The sequence below is a fragment of the Rutidosis leptorrhynchoides genome, chromosome 4 (genome assembly GCF_046630445.1).
Source record: "Rutidosis leptorrhynchoides isolate AG116_Rl617_1_P2 chromosome 4, CSIRO_AGI_Rlap_v1, whole genome shotgun sequence".
NCBI lineage: Eukaryota > Viridiplantae > Streptophyta > Magnoliopsida > Asterales > Asteraceae > Rutidosis > Rutidosis leptorrhynchoides.
In genome coordinates this window covers 101759417-101773108 of record NC_092336.1, presented here as the reverse complement: position 1 = coordinate 101773108, position 13692 = coordinate 101759417, and the positions used below count along the sequence as shown (strand labels likewise).

The 13692-nt window shown below is 35.0% G+C and overlaps 3 protein-coding genes across 3 annotated transcripts; 1 reads left to right on the top strand and 2 right to left on the bottom strand.

The window, feature by feature from the left end:
* The first annotated feature begins 2459 nt into the window (after nucleotides 1–2459).
* On the top strand, nucleotides 2460–3742 carry LOC139843466 (uncharacterized). The gene is made up of 2 exons (XM_071833545.1): nucleotides 2460–3019; nucleotides 3411–3742. Exons 1-2 carry the CDS (start codon nucleotides 2791–2793, stop codon nucleotides 3596–3598), a joined length of 417 nt encoding a protein of 138 aa, XP_071689646.1. The 5' UTR covers nucleotides 2460–2790; the 3' UTR covers nucleotides 3599–3742.
* Nucleotides 3743–4589: 847 nt separating this feature from the next.
* LOC139840856 (FAS1 domain-containing protein SELMODRAFT_448915-like) lies at nucleotides 4590–5291 on the bottom strand. Its single transcript, XM_071831098.1, has one exon. The coding sequence runs from the start codon at nucleotides 5289–5291 to the stop codon at nucleotides 4590–4592; it is 702 nt and encodes a 233-aa protein (XP_071687199.1).
* Nucleotides 5292–12030: 6739 nt separating this feature from the next.
* Nucleotides 12031–12456, bottom strand: LOC139840855 (uncharacterized). The gene has a single exon (XM_071831097.1). The coding sequence runs from the start codon at nucleotides 12454–12456 to the stop codon at nucleotides 12031–12033; it is 426 nt and encodes a 141-aa protein (XP_071687198.1).
* Nucleotides 12457–13692: the final 1236 nt, after the last annotated feature.

The following is a 13692-nucleotide window of genomic DNA, read 5'->3' as shown; positions in this document are numbered from 1 at the left end:
AGGACTTAAATATTTTTTGAGAATTGAAGTTTTAAGATCACATCAAGGAATCTTTATATGTCAAAAGAAATATATTCTCGATCTTCTTGCTGAAACAGGAATGATCGACTGCAAGCCAGCAGATACTCCTATGATTCCGAACCAAAAATTATACATATAAGACAAGGCAAAGTCAGCTGATCGAAGTCAATATCAAAGAATCGTGGGGAAACTCATCTACCTTGCTCATACTCGCCCTGACATAGCCTATGCTGTAGGTGTTGTTAGTCAATTCATGCATCAACCACAACAACACCATATGGATGCAGTATGGAGAATTATCAGATATCTTAAAGGCACAGTTGGAGATGGGGTATTATTCAAGAAGAACGATCACTTAAAAACACGAATTTTTACAGACGCTGGTTACGGAGGAGAGAAAGGAGATAGAAAGTCAACATCAGGATACTTTGCTCTCGTTGGTGGAAACCTAGTCACTTGGAGAAGTAAGAAACAAAAGGTTGTCGCACTTTCAAGCGCCGAAGCCGAATTTAGAGGAATTGCCAAAGGAGTAACCGAAGCCTTGTGGATAAAGAAACTTCTGACCGAAATTGGTTTTCCTCCTCAAAACTCCATCGAAATCATATGTGATAACGAAGCAGCAATTGCAATCTCAGAAAACCCTGTTCAACATGATCGTACCAAACACATTGAAATTGACAGACACTTCATCAAAGAAAAACTTGAGGTCGAAATAATATCCCTTCCATTCATCAGATCTGAAGACCAGCTAGCGGACATCCTAACAAAGTCTGTCAATGGAAGGCTCTTCAAAGATGTTCTCTTCAAGTTAAATATCGGAGATCCCACTATTTAACTTGCGGGGGAGTGTTAGAAAACAAGTAAAAGACTTAGCTTATTTGGGATCAGCTCTACATCATTTCCCTTCTGACATACAGCACAATGACAGCCCAGAATACAGCTCATAGTTTCCTTATTTATTCATTAGGCTCCTTGCCTTAGATAGAATACAACCGTTGGTGTCTGTGTATATATACATACACATTGTAATTGTAAAAAACCAATTCAAGTATTATCATTATCAATAACACGATCAGTTTTCATACAAATCTCTTGTTCTTTATTTCAATATGAAGGTGGATCAAGATTCACGAGGAAGTAATTAAAATTCTTAATATGGTAAAAATACAGTTGTACAACTACATGATGAATAAGTTTATGGGTGGATCATGCGTTTGCTCCAAGATGGCTAGCTACACCCTGTTTCAACCTTTTAATATATTGCATCTGTCATCGTCATCAATATTGTCATCGATCATGAACTCTAATATGGATAAACATAGTGATCATCATAATCACAATACAAATCTTGAATTCTAGAGAATAAATAAAAATAAAATAAAATAAAATTTCTTATAATATAGTACTGTATTATCTAGTTGTTGAACTACCACAACTGGAGTAGGCTTGTCATTTGTATCATTTTAACACGATAAAATATTTTTCATGATCTCCATCCGCGTGTTCTTGTTTTTATTCTCTTTTTATTTATGTATTGATTAAATTTGAAGGTCATTGACAAAGTTTATAATAGCTATTATGAACAACGTCAAAGCATGATCACCTTTATTAAGATAGAGACTGAAATTTTTGTGGATATAATACAACGTGTGTTTGTAAACAAAATAATTGGACCACTTTCGTTAGGTACAACTGTTATTCTGATGCGACCTACAAGAATCATTCTACCGTAAAACTGCTTCCTAACTTAGATGAATATAGCTATCGAGTCTTTTACATGAATGTAAAGTGTTACCCACCAGAAAATGGACCTAGAAGTTTTACATAAAAGGTTGGTTTAAATTAAACCCAAAAGATTATAATTTCGTTTTGAAATTGATAACTACACATCTCCAAGCATTCAAACTCAAATTTTATATAAATTGGATAAGATGCGCATCATCGCATATGCTAGCATAAATCTTCGTTATATGGTTAGGTAAGACATATATGTGTGGTGTTAATAGACTAACATTATACGGAGTAATGAATAAGCATATGTCCATAACATTGGACCAGTAATTTTTATCTTGTTAAGATTTAAGATTTAATTACATAAATGGTTGATTGAAATACCGTGACATATATTTTTTTATCTTTTATTTTATAAAAAAAAAAAAAAATGCAATAAACATAACCTGAGTCGTTTAACTATTAAAAACGTGTCAATGGCAAAATCTAAAAGCCAATAATATTTTACACGTGTATAACAACTCAAGTTGACGAGAGTTAATAAATGGAATGACGAAAGTACCCCCTCAAACCTACAAAAATTCGCTCAATAATAACCGAAAAAAGTAAAATAAAATAAAAATTGAAGATTCGGCAAACGTGTTATTCGAAAGGGTCAGCGGCCCTTTATAATCACAAACAAACCTACAATTTTCATAATCCTCAAAATTCACAAACCCTAACCCTAAAATTTCCTCCATTGTTCTCTCTCAAATCGAAATCGAATTCGAAATTGAAACTTGAATTGTGAATGGTAGAAATCCTCTGTAATTGGTTAATGATCTCCCCTCTTTGTTCTTCAAGGGGGATCTTTTCAATTTCCACCGTTTTCTGTTTCGGATCCTGCAAAGAAGCCTGGTACCACCGCTGCGTTGGCCTTGATCCTTGATCTCACAATCGTACACAATCACCGGCGAAACCTCTTTTTGTTATTTTTTTAATTTGATTTAAATTTTGCCTAACTGTTTCGTTTATTAATTTGAAAAAAATAAAAAAAAAATGTTGATGTATAAGCAAAAGAAGAGCCAGGCTGCCGGCATCCGGCTTCTGATTAGTATCACTGTCATTGGTAGCGCCGGTCCGATCCGGTTTGTTGTTAATGAAGAGGAGCTTGTAGCATCTGTTATGGATACAGCTCTTAAAACGTATGCTCGTGAAGGAAGACTACCTGTTCTTGGATCCAATATTAATGAATTCGTTCTCTATTGTCCAATTGCTGGCACCGAAGGTATAATTATTATTGTAATTATTGTTAGTTTTATAAATTCAGAAACTGATTATTTTACCTTTAGTAATTAAATGGTCAAAATTGTTAAATGCTAGTCCTACTGAATTGTTTTAGTATCTGATTATTTAGTTGTGCTACATATGAGCAAATTTAGATAAAGTTAAATATCTAATCTAATATATAATATTATGTTAATTTGATTATTCATATATTATTAAAAATGCCTTATTAACTGAACTAGATGGTAATAGTGTCTGTTTATAGTGCTGTGATTAATATGAGTATATGTTGGTACAGTCAATTGTCTAATATTAATATATTATGTTAATTTGATTGTTTAAGTACTCAGACATGATCTAATTGAAATATTTGTTATGATTTCTGATTGTAGCATTGGGTCCATTGGAAGCAATTGGATCGTTCGGGGTTAGAAACTTCATGCTGTGTAAGAAGCCTCAGGCTGTTATCGAGGTTGGAGAAGATAGGAAGTCTGCGGCAGTGGGAATAACAAGGAAGAACGGCGGCAGTTGGAAGTCATGGTTCAATAAATCGATCAATCTTAAAGTTTCATCACACTGAGTGTTTGGTTGATGTCATTTTAGGGAAGTTGTCTTCTCGAATTAGCTTTATTACTATTTCTTGATTTGCTTTCGTTTTTTTATGGTTTGGGAAATTGAATTTGATTCCCGGATTGAATAAAAGCATTAGATTAAATATCTAATGAATAAAGATGTTTCGTGTTTACTATCTTTAATGATATAACAATGGTTCCTATGTTCTCACATTGCATTATTTACACTATTATTATGTGTAAGGTTTGTTCTGTACTTGTTGAATCAGTGCAGAAATGTGTGGTTATTTGACACCAAGCACAACCATGTGCATTTGTGACAATGTGTCCTTTTGGATCATGTTTACCATGTTCTTCAGTTTGGAATTTGGTGTCATTGATGTGTTTGCTTGGGCAGTGTGTACCACATGAACTGACCCAAGAAGGTTAACAAAAGTTCATTTGTATACATCATAGGGTATCGTTTTGTGGTTACCGTATACTCCTTGTATTACATGTTATAACTAGGGACTTATGAAATGGTCAATTTAAACCCCAGCTTTGGTTTTACCATTTAGCATTTGAGCCACTCTTTACCAAATATGCTAAAATTTTAAAGCCTATTTACTTAAGTCTGACTGGAATTAATCAAACCCAATGACATTCGTAAATTGTGAATTTTGCGTTTGCGGTACTAACAAAGCGAGGTGATGGTGTAATCTGATTAGTGTTTATCAAGTGATAATTACTGTGTTTGATTTGCTAGATGTATGAATGTTTATAACATGTACTATGAGTGCATCTGTGTGTACTAAATGATTCCCAGGTCACCTCATGTCAAATTTTGTACTACGTACCAACACAAACAGCTTCTAAGCACAAATGAGAGATTAAAGTCGTTTATTGATCAATAAAAACACGTTAAACGGTACAGTTTGAGATGACACCATAAGCATATCATTTTTTCCCCAATACTCTCCAGTTATTACAGATATAGGTACAATGTAACATCTATAGTAGCTAAACCAAGCTCACCGATATACTATATAATACCCACAAATACGACATAAACGCCAATTCTAACCCCACATGCGGTGTTCCACCGCTTGAAGTTTCAGATTGGGGTGGATCGAATGTAGGAACCAAACCAGGAGGTGCTAAAGATGGTGCGGGTGCTGGAATCGGAGCTACAATTCTAGGACAACTAATCGATGAAGTAGGTCCATATTGCTCATCGTCTACATTAAGAACACGATCTATACCATGACACCTCACCGAGTCGCCATGTGTGCATACATTAGGACTAACGATTCTAACGTTGCCAAGGAACAAACCCATTCTACCACTATTGAAAACCTTAACCATCAACTCAGGGTTGGATGTAGGAAGCATGCTATTTGTGGGCAAATGAAGAAGATGATCGAAAAGCAAAGGGGATGGAATTGAATGGCGAAGCAAAAGATCCGTTACATTATTTGGAGGCATCGTAATTCTTGAAAGTGATTCATCACTCGGAACCAAAAATGTGACACCTCCTTGAAACAAATCAGACGGAACCATGTTTATAAGCATGACGAACGTGAAGTAATTGGCTCTCTCCATTTCTTCAATTGCTACTTCAATGTCATTGTTTCGTGTGATATTACTAACGGCGTAAGCCATTGATGAGATCATGAAGGTTATGATAAGAACAGAAACATATATTTTGACATAATTCGCCATTGTTGTGTGTTATTTGCTAATTCCTAATAAATTGAAGTTGTATATTGCAATGTTTGTAGGTTAAGATTAACTAGGTTAAGCACACATTCTTTATGCTTAACTGCTCATGATTCTTGCATGACTAAATGAATCCTTTATATCTGCAAGGAGTTACACCTATACTTGTATTATTCATGTTGCAGAATTTCGGTTACTTGACCGCTTATTGGCTTGATATATTTTTTTTTTTTTTTCGTTTTTTTAAGCAATGTACGGTTATTAACCAAAAGGTTTCAATTTCTGTAATTCAGAGTATGGAAGTCAATCAAGGGATGAATGGTTTGTGCATTTGATGGAAACAATTGATTGAACTAGTTCGATCACTTTTAACAAGTTTTTCAATCTCTTTTTTCATTTGTTCTATTGATTTCTTTGGAAAATTAAGTTATAGTAACGAAGTTTTCTTGGTGCTTATTGTGTATACATAGTCATAGTTACTTGAATAATTACTGTGATGAACAGGTAACATCGAATTATTCATAACCAAAGGCATGGCCATATGTATTAACCAAGAACATACAAAACAACCAAGTTTCTTTTTTCAAAGTGATTTGTGTTGCAATAAATGGGCTTGAAATATGATATTAACCCCTGATGCAAAGACCAAGCCCATACATTTTTATTACGAGTACTTGAATACTATAATAATTACTTATAAACAGCACTCCGTAATTTATTATACGTAATTCTTTGAATACTGTTTATTTTATGAATATATACAAATGTTTACCTACAGACTTGAAACCACACTCTCTTAATTGAAAGGATTGCCTCAGAAATTTCTTTTAAATTTTACTAACTAATATCTACAAGTTTAATTGCTCCTCATACTTCATTTTGCTTCACCATGTCCCTTTTCGGAATGATTTATTAAAAAGATTAAAACTACTAAATACCTATATACTTTCACTTTTATTTCAAACTTTTATTTCAATGTAAGCTATATAACCAAAAAATATTATTGTAGACTATGTACTTTAAAAAAGTGTGTGTTAATGTAAAGTAAATTCACTTGGTAACCTGATAAATAAGGTAGTTGTTATACATGCAAACGTTGTTAATTTTTTTTTTGTTGAAACAGCCATGTGTAAAGCATGTGAGGGCATTTTTGTGTCGTCTTCTTCCTCACATCATCATCTGACTTAATATCATATATCCATCTCTCATATCATCTTATTGGATTCACCACCTCACCTCCATCGATCATCATCTTCTATCTTCTATTCATCTTCATCATCGAACATCAACAACTTCATTTGTTCCTAATAAAATATCAATCTCATATCTAAGTTTGTCTTCATCATCTTCAACCTAAAAATTAGGTGTTTTCGAATTCGAAGTAATAACTGGAAATCAATCTCAATTTCATCTTTCTTAATGCTTGCTTGGGCTTCGAGAACCTTCAAATTATTTTTAGAAACATCACAGAACTCTAGTTCTACAAGGTAGAGCATTAAAATCAGTTGTAAGGCATTAGGATTACTTTTTGCAACAACGTTCGTGAAGATATTATCGGCTAAAACGAATGATGATGAAAATCCCCTTGTTGATATAAGGCGCTAGCTGCTGCTATTCTTATTTAATCTGAGTCAACAAGGTGATTTGTAGGTCAAGTTGTATAGACTTAACGAACCCTTTTACGTTCGTTAGCTTTAGGGACTGCATACGCAAAATGAGCAAACCATAAGGACAATTCGTGTAATTTTTTTAGTTTAAAAAACTGCCAAATAATTAGTGTTACCGGTTAAGCATGCAACTGGTTATCAATAGCATACATTGGAACACTTTTTGAAAGTATATGACCTACACTAATATTTTTCTGGGTATATAGCCAACATTGAAACAAAAATGAAAGTATAAGCCTATCTAGTAGCTTTAACCCTTATTAAAATTACTAGTTTGTCTCATAATTTTTTTAATTACGTTGATATTCTGTTATTTTGATAACATGTTTTACGGATAGTCTTTTAGACTAATATCCTTGGCATATGCAAGGCATTTGAGGGAAGTCCACTTCTAATATTATGTTGTATAAAATTTTTAAAAACTTCCTTTCTTTTTAAATTCTCTTTTCCACTGATATCCCTTAAATTACACATGTTTTACAAAGCAATTTGAGGCAACATTCTTCAAATTTAAACTAAATTATGCTATATTCTCGTAAACATTCACCGTTTTATTTGTTTAACGATGGAAAATGATAGAAAAATGAACTATAAATGACATGAGGTCGAAAGCTAAAGGATAAATAGAGGAGGATTCAAAGAAAGTCAAAGTCAACAAAAGTAGTCTCATCTATCCATCTGCCAGCTAAAGTGTTCATCAAATTCCAAAAAAAATTCAGAATTCCAGATATAGCCCCCAACTAAATTGAAAAACAACCCTCGACTATCTCTTTAGCCGGCGGCTTTGAAAATCCCCAAATTTATTCGACCTACCATCTATTCAAACAAATGCCAATTATTCGAGGAAGGTTCTAGAAGTTGCAAACAGCCATCTGCTATCACCTACAACTGCCGAATAATTACCAAAAAAGCTCCCAGCTACACTGGTAGCTGCCAACACGAATTAATTTCGAGTTTTTTTAGAATTTTGAACTATAAATAGAGAGCTCATCTTTATAATTCTGTATCACTTTCAATTTAGTTTTTAGTTTATTTTCTCTCAAAATAGAGTAGGTTTACTTTTCAATTCTTTAAGAATTTCAATTCTAACGCCTTGTATTACATTACTTTGAGGTATTTCTTATTTCTATTCGATTTTATTTTAATTTCAATCATTGTTCTTTGTTTGATTGTTCTTTTAAATTTCATTATGAGCTAATCTTATTAGTGTTCACTTGGTAATAACATGAACCGTAATTAGGATTAGCAGTTATTTCCAAGATGTTTTTATCACTTATGCAAATTATAATTTTTATGTCTAAGTAAATATCCATTGATTATCCAGTGATTGGGATAGAAGTGTATGCGCAGGTACATGATAAGATTACAGACCTAGTTAATCTGAATACTTACCCCTTACTAGTATTTCTCATATGTCAACTAGGCAGTTTGTTTATTATTGAATGTGAACCAGTTGAAGATTATAAACAAGCTGATACACATCTAATTCTTGAAATCTAGATGACCTTTGCAACAAATTATGTATCTATCCGCTATATAAAGACGGTGATTTAATGAACCTAGTTAAGTCAACACTTAGATCATAATTATCAACATAATTTTTATTTTGATATCTATCTACTTCTTAGTCTGACTTAGTAAGTAGATGTTGTAACACTGTACTTTTACATACATTTTTTTTTAAAGATACTCACAGCGGAAAGCTTATTAATTACATATCATATATAAGTACATACTTATATAATTACATAAAATCACAGGTGTTACGTTATTAATACAAGCCAGTTAACCATATTGTTTATTGCAAAACATATCAGAGTGACACTGTGTCAAACATCTGCAGCTGCCCGGCAAAACCCATCAAAAGCTGCTAATCTATACCTGCAGGGCAAAACACTGTGGGGGAATTAGCATAACGCTAAGTGAATGGCAATATCTAGGTGGACATCACTACAAGCATCAAGCACAGCTTATAGGCACTGGTCACTAATCACTTAAAGCCATAAACAAGAGGACCGACAACCCGTAGCTGATCAAGCTGGAATATACCGATAGCCCCCATTACTGAATCACTGGTATAGTCTTCCAGACGTGACGCACTCGTCATTCACACTATACCACCAATCAGTAACGCTTGGACCCAATACTACTACCCAACACCAAGGTAAATAGCATTGACCTCTTACGTCGCACAAAACACCTCGACGCACGTCGCACAAAACACCTCGACGTTCACTGGGTGCGCACATAATAACGTATAGTCATTGCACTGGTCACAGACTCATTACACAGTCTAATTGTAAGCATGGCACGGATCACTATACTTGTCAATGTATAATCACATCCATAAAGATAATCCTATTCACCTGGAAGCACAAGTACTCAGTTGTCTTATATCACCGAGCCTTCACATTTCCGCTTATCACCTGAGAATATCAGTTCTCTAGTTAGTACACTTTTAAATCAAATTACTCATTAGCATAAATATCACAGCAATACAGTAAATGGGTCAGAATTGCACTTGACCCAAACATACAAACACTGTCACTCGCACGGATGAGGTCTCACTCGTGCGACTGACTATGCTCACTCGCACGGGTGAGTATCCTTACTCGTACGACTGACCTATCACTTAATAATAGTGATTATAAAATCTACTCACACGGTTAAGTGTCTCACTTGTGTGAATGGACACCTCGCTCGTACGGGTGAGTGCCTCAGACGCACGGTTGAGCAAGTACAGCAGCACAATTGCATCTCGAACTTTTTACACCCAAACTAAAGTTTGATTTAGTATTTTAAAACCTTATCATTAGATACTACACCTCAAGAAAATTCTAACGATAGTTTATTCGTCGAAAACGGAGTTACGGTTTGAAAGTTACAGCCTTTTCAATTTTACCAAAAACTGGCCACTGCTCACTCGCACGGTTGAGGTCTCACTCGTGCGGTTGAGCCCTCAAATGCGTGGTTGAGCCCTTAGAAGTGTGCTCAACCGCGTGGTTGAGCGATCACTCGTGTGGGAGCTGTAGAACAGCTCCAGGTCGCTATTTTCGCGTTTTTTGACCCCAAAACTCAATTTTTGCAAGTTTTGATCAATCCAATGACCCAAGAACACTATATAACACATATATAATCTATTTCTAACCTCAATTAAGCATCACAAACACATTCAAAGCAAGAATCAAACATAAAAAGCTTACTTTTTCAAACCCACTTAAAACCCATTTCAATTCATCAAAATCTGAGATTTTTACCGTGTTTTGATTCTGAAATCACAAAGAATTTGATGCATGAAATCACTAGCTTTGATTTGAACTTCTTGATTTAAAGGATTTGAGAGAAAAAGGGTGTTTAGGGTTTATATTCTTGCTAAAAATGGCAAGTAATGGAACGTACACACACATATATGTGTTATTTTAGGTGTCTTCACACTTAGGTAACACTTCCGTCTAACACACGGGTATTTACCAGTTATCTGAAACCCAAAATCTTTAATAACTTATTCATTTTAAGTCCAAATCACAAAAGGAAATATGTTCTGTGACCCTTGTCACAAAACGCACATTATCCCATACATAATAATTATAAAACACATAATTATTAAAATCACTATACTAACCCACAAGGGTAAATGTGTCATTTCTACTAGGCCTAAAGCGAGGCTGTTACAAATCTACCCCCCTTAAGAAGATTCCGTCCTCGGAATCTAGTCACGGTTAAATATATGAGGGTATCTAGAGGTCATCAACTCTTCGGTCTCCCATGTCAGATTGGTACCTAAACTATGCTTCCATTCACAAGCATTATTGGTGTCTGTTTCTTGTGCAACTTGATCACTTTTCTGTCCAAAATCCTAACACGTTCCCCCAATAATTTCTTATTCACATTCACTTTTAAATCTTGAAGAGGTAGAATCTGACTTTTATCATTCACCGAACACTTGCAGAGATAACACATACAGACTTTACTAAGATGGTACCGAATCACACAATGTAATCTTTGGTCAACACTTGCTATCTTTTCTTCTGCATATTCACCTCTTTCTGCGAAGAGATAATAGGTAAACTTTTATAATTGGTGCAGATAACACGATCTGTACTACAAGGATAATATCTCCATAACTTTAACGCAAACACTTCTACAACCATTTCTATGTCATGTACTAGATAGTGTCTCAGACGCACACGCAATTACACGATCTCTTTGCATTAATACACAGCCTAAATTAGATAAAGACGCGTCGCAGTACACAAGGAGGTCTTCGGATCCCTCAGGTAAGGCTAACACTGGTGCTTCACAAAACAAACCTTTCAATGTTTAAATGCAGTTTCTTGTTCATTAACTTACTGAAAAGACGCATTACTTTTAGTTAATATTGTCAAAGAACTTGCAATCTTTGGAAAATCTTTACTAAATCGTCGGTAGTAACCAGCCAATCCTAGAAAACTCTAATTTCTGTCGGATTCTTTGGTTAATTCCAATTCATCATAGCTTTAATCTTAGATGGATCCACTTTAACATCTTCATCACAGATAACATGATCCAAAAAATATGAACTTCATGTAACCAAAACTCACACTTTAAAATTTTTGCACACAATTGTTCACGTCTTAAGAGTTCTGACACTTGTCTTAAATGCTCAGCATGCTCGGATTCGATTTTGGAGTACACTAAGATGTCATCAATAAACACGATAACAAACTTATCCAAAAACGGTTTACACATCCTATGCATGAGATCCATGAAAATTGTTGGAGCGTTGGTTAACCCAAACGGAATCACTAAGAACTCATAATGATGATAATGAGTATGAAATGAAATCTTAGGAATGTCAGATTCAACAAAACGAATCTGATGATATTCCGAACGTAAATATATTTTTGAAATGAATGAAATTCGTTGAAGCTAATCGAATAAGTCATCTATCTTAGGAAGCGGATACTTATTCTTATTTATTTTAATTCACTATAATTTATACACATTCGAGTGTACCATCATTCCTTTTCACGAATAACACTGGTTCACCCCATGGCAAAGAACTCGGACGAATGAACCCGCGGTCCAACAATTTTTTAAATTTGGGGCATCATTTCACGAATTTCTGAAAGAGCTAATCTATACAGAGCTTTGGCAACCGACGTAGCCCCTGGCACTAATTCGATCTTATATTCAACTTTCCTGATCGGCGGTAAGCCTAACAATTCATCGGGGAACACTTCCGGATATTCAGACACTACGAAAATATCGGACACTACCTTATCTTCCTTCTTTACAACGGTCACATAAACTAAGAAAGAATCACATCCCTTGGCCGAAGATTTCTGAGCTTTCATCATCGACAATAACGGACAACAGAACCCGATCCGATCACTGCAAGCCACTACCCGTTTCCCACTAGTCACAAGAAAAGAGATAATCATCCTATGGCACTTAATACTGGCCTTATGGTCCTTAAGCCAATTCATGCCTAACACTACATCAGAGCTTGGTATAGGCATCACTAGACAAGTCACAGGGAAAATACTACCCTCTAGGTCGATAATAATTCCAGACACACACTAGGCGATTGGAATAGTCCTACCGTCACCCACTTCGACACTTAAGGGCTTAGTAATTACATTAGCAGTCACATTTAACTTAGCACAAAATGTAGTTGACACAAATGAGCGATTTGCTCCATAGTCAAAACACAACATTACACTAATCTCTAGACACAAATATAGTCCAGGCATCACCATCTAGTTGGGGTACACAATCAACACACTTCTTAATTTGGCTTTTTATCATCGGTTTGTGGTGGTTTATTTTGAAAAATAGGTCTTTGCTGATTGTAAGTATTGTTGGATACTTGTTGATTACTAGGACCTTGTTGGTTGTTGTATGGAACATTTCAGTTATAATTCTGGTTTTGATTGTAGATTGGTCTTGGCGGTTGATAATTATTCTGATAATTAATTCCAGGCCTTTGGTTTATGTATGAAACATTCTCTCTTTGTTCCATTGTTAGTTCAATACTGAGACAATCTTTTGTTAAATGTGGTCCTCCACACTGCTCACAACTAATTCGTATTGAGTGAATATCTTTAGTCATCTTTTCCATTCGTCTCTCGACAGCATCTATCTTTGCGAAAATGGAATCTAAGTCATGGCTAGAATCGGCTCTAGCTGCTTTAGATGATCTAACGATATCTTTTTCTTGGTGCCACTCATGTGAGTGGGAAGCAGCGTTATCAATAATTTTATAAGCATCAGTTGCGGTTTTCTTCATAATGGAACCACCAGCTGCTATATCTATGTCTTTCCTTGTAGTGATGTCGCATCCTTGGTAGAATATTTGTACTATTTGACAAGTGTCTAAACCATGTTGCGGACATCCTCTTAACAACTTTCCAAATCTTGTCCATGCCTCGTATAGAGTTTCATTTGGCTTTTGTGTGAACGTAACAATTTCTCCTTGAAGTCTTACGGCTTTAGATGCCGGAAAAAATTGTTTAAGAAATTTTTCAACTAAAACGTCCCATGTATCAATCGCCCCTTCAGGTAACGATTCTAACCAATCTTTGGCTTCTTCCTTTAAAGTCCAGGGAAATAACATGAGATATATCTGTTCATCCTCCACTTCTCGGATTTTAAATAAAGTACAGATCCCATTAAAGGTACGAAGATGTTCATTTGGATCTTCCTTCGGTGCACCACTAAATTGGCATTGATTAGTTACCATGTGTAGGATTTGT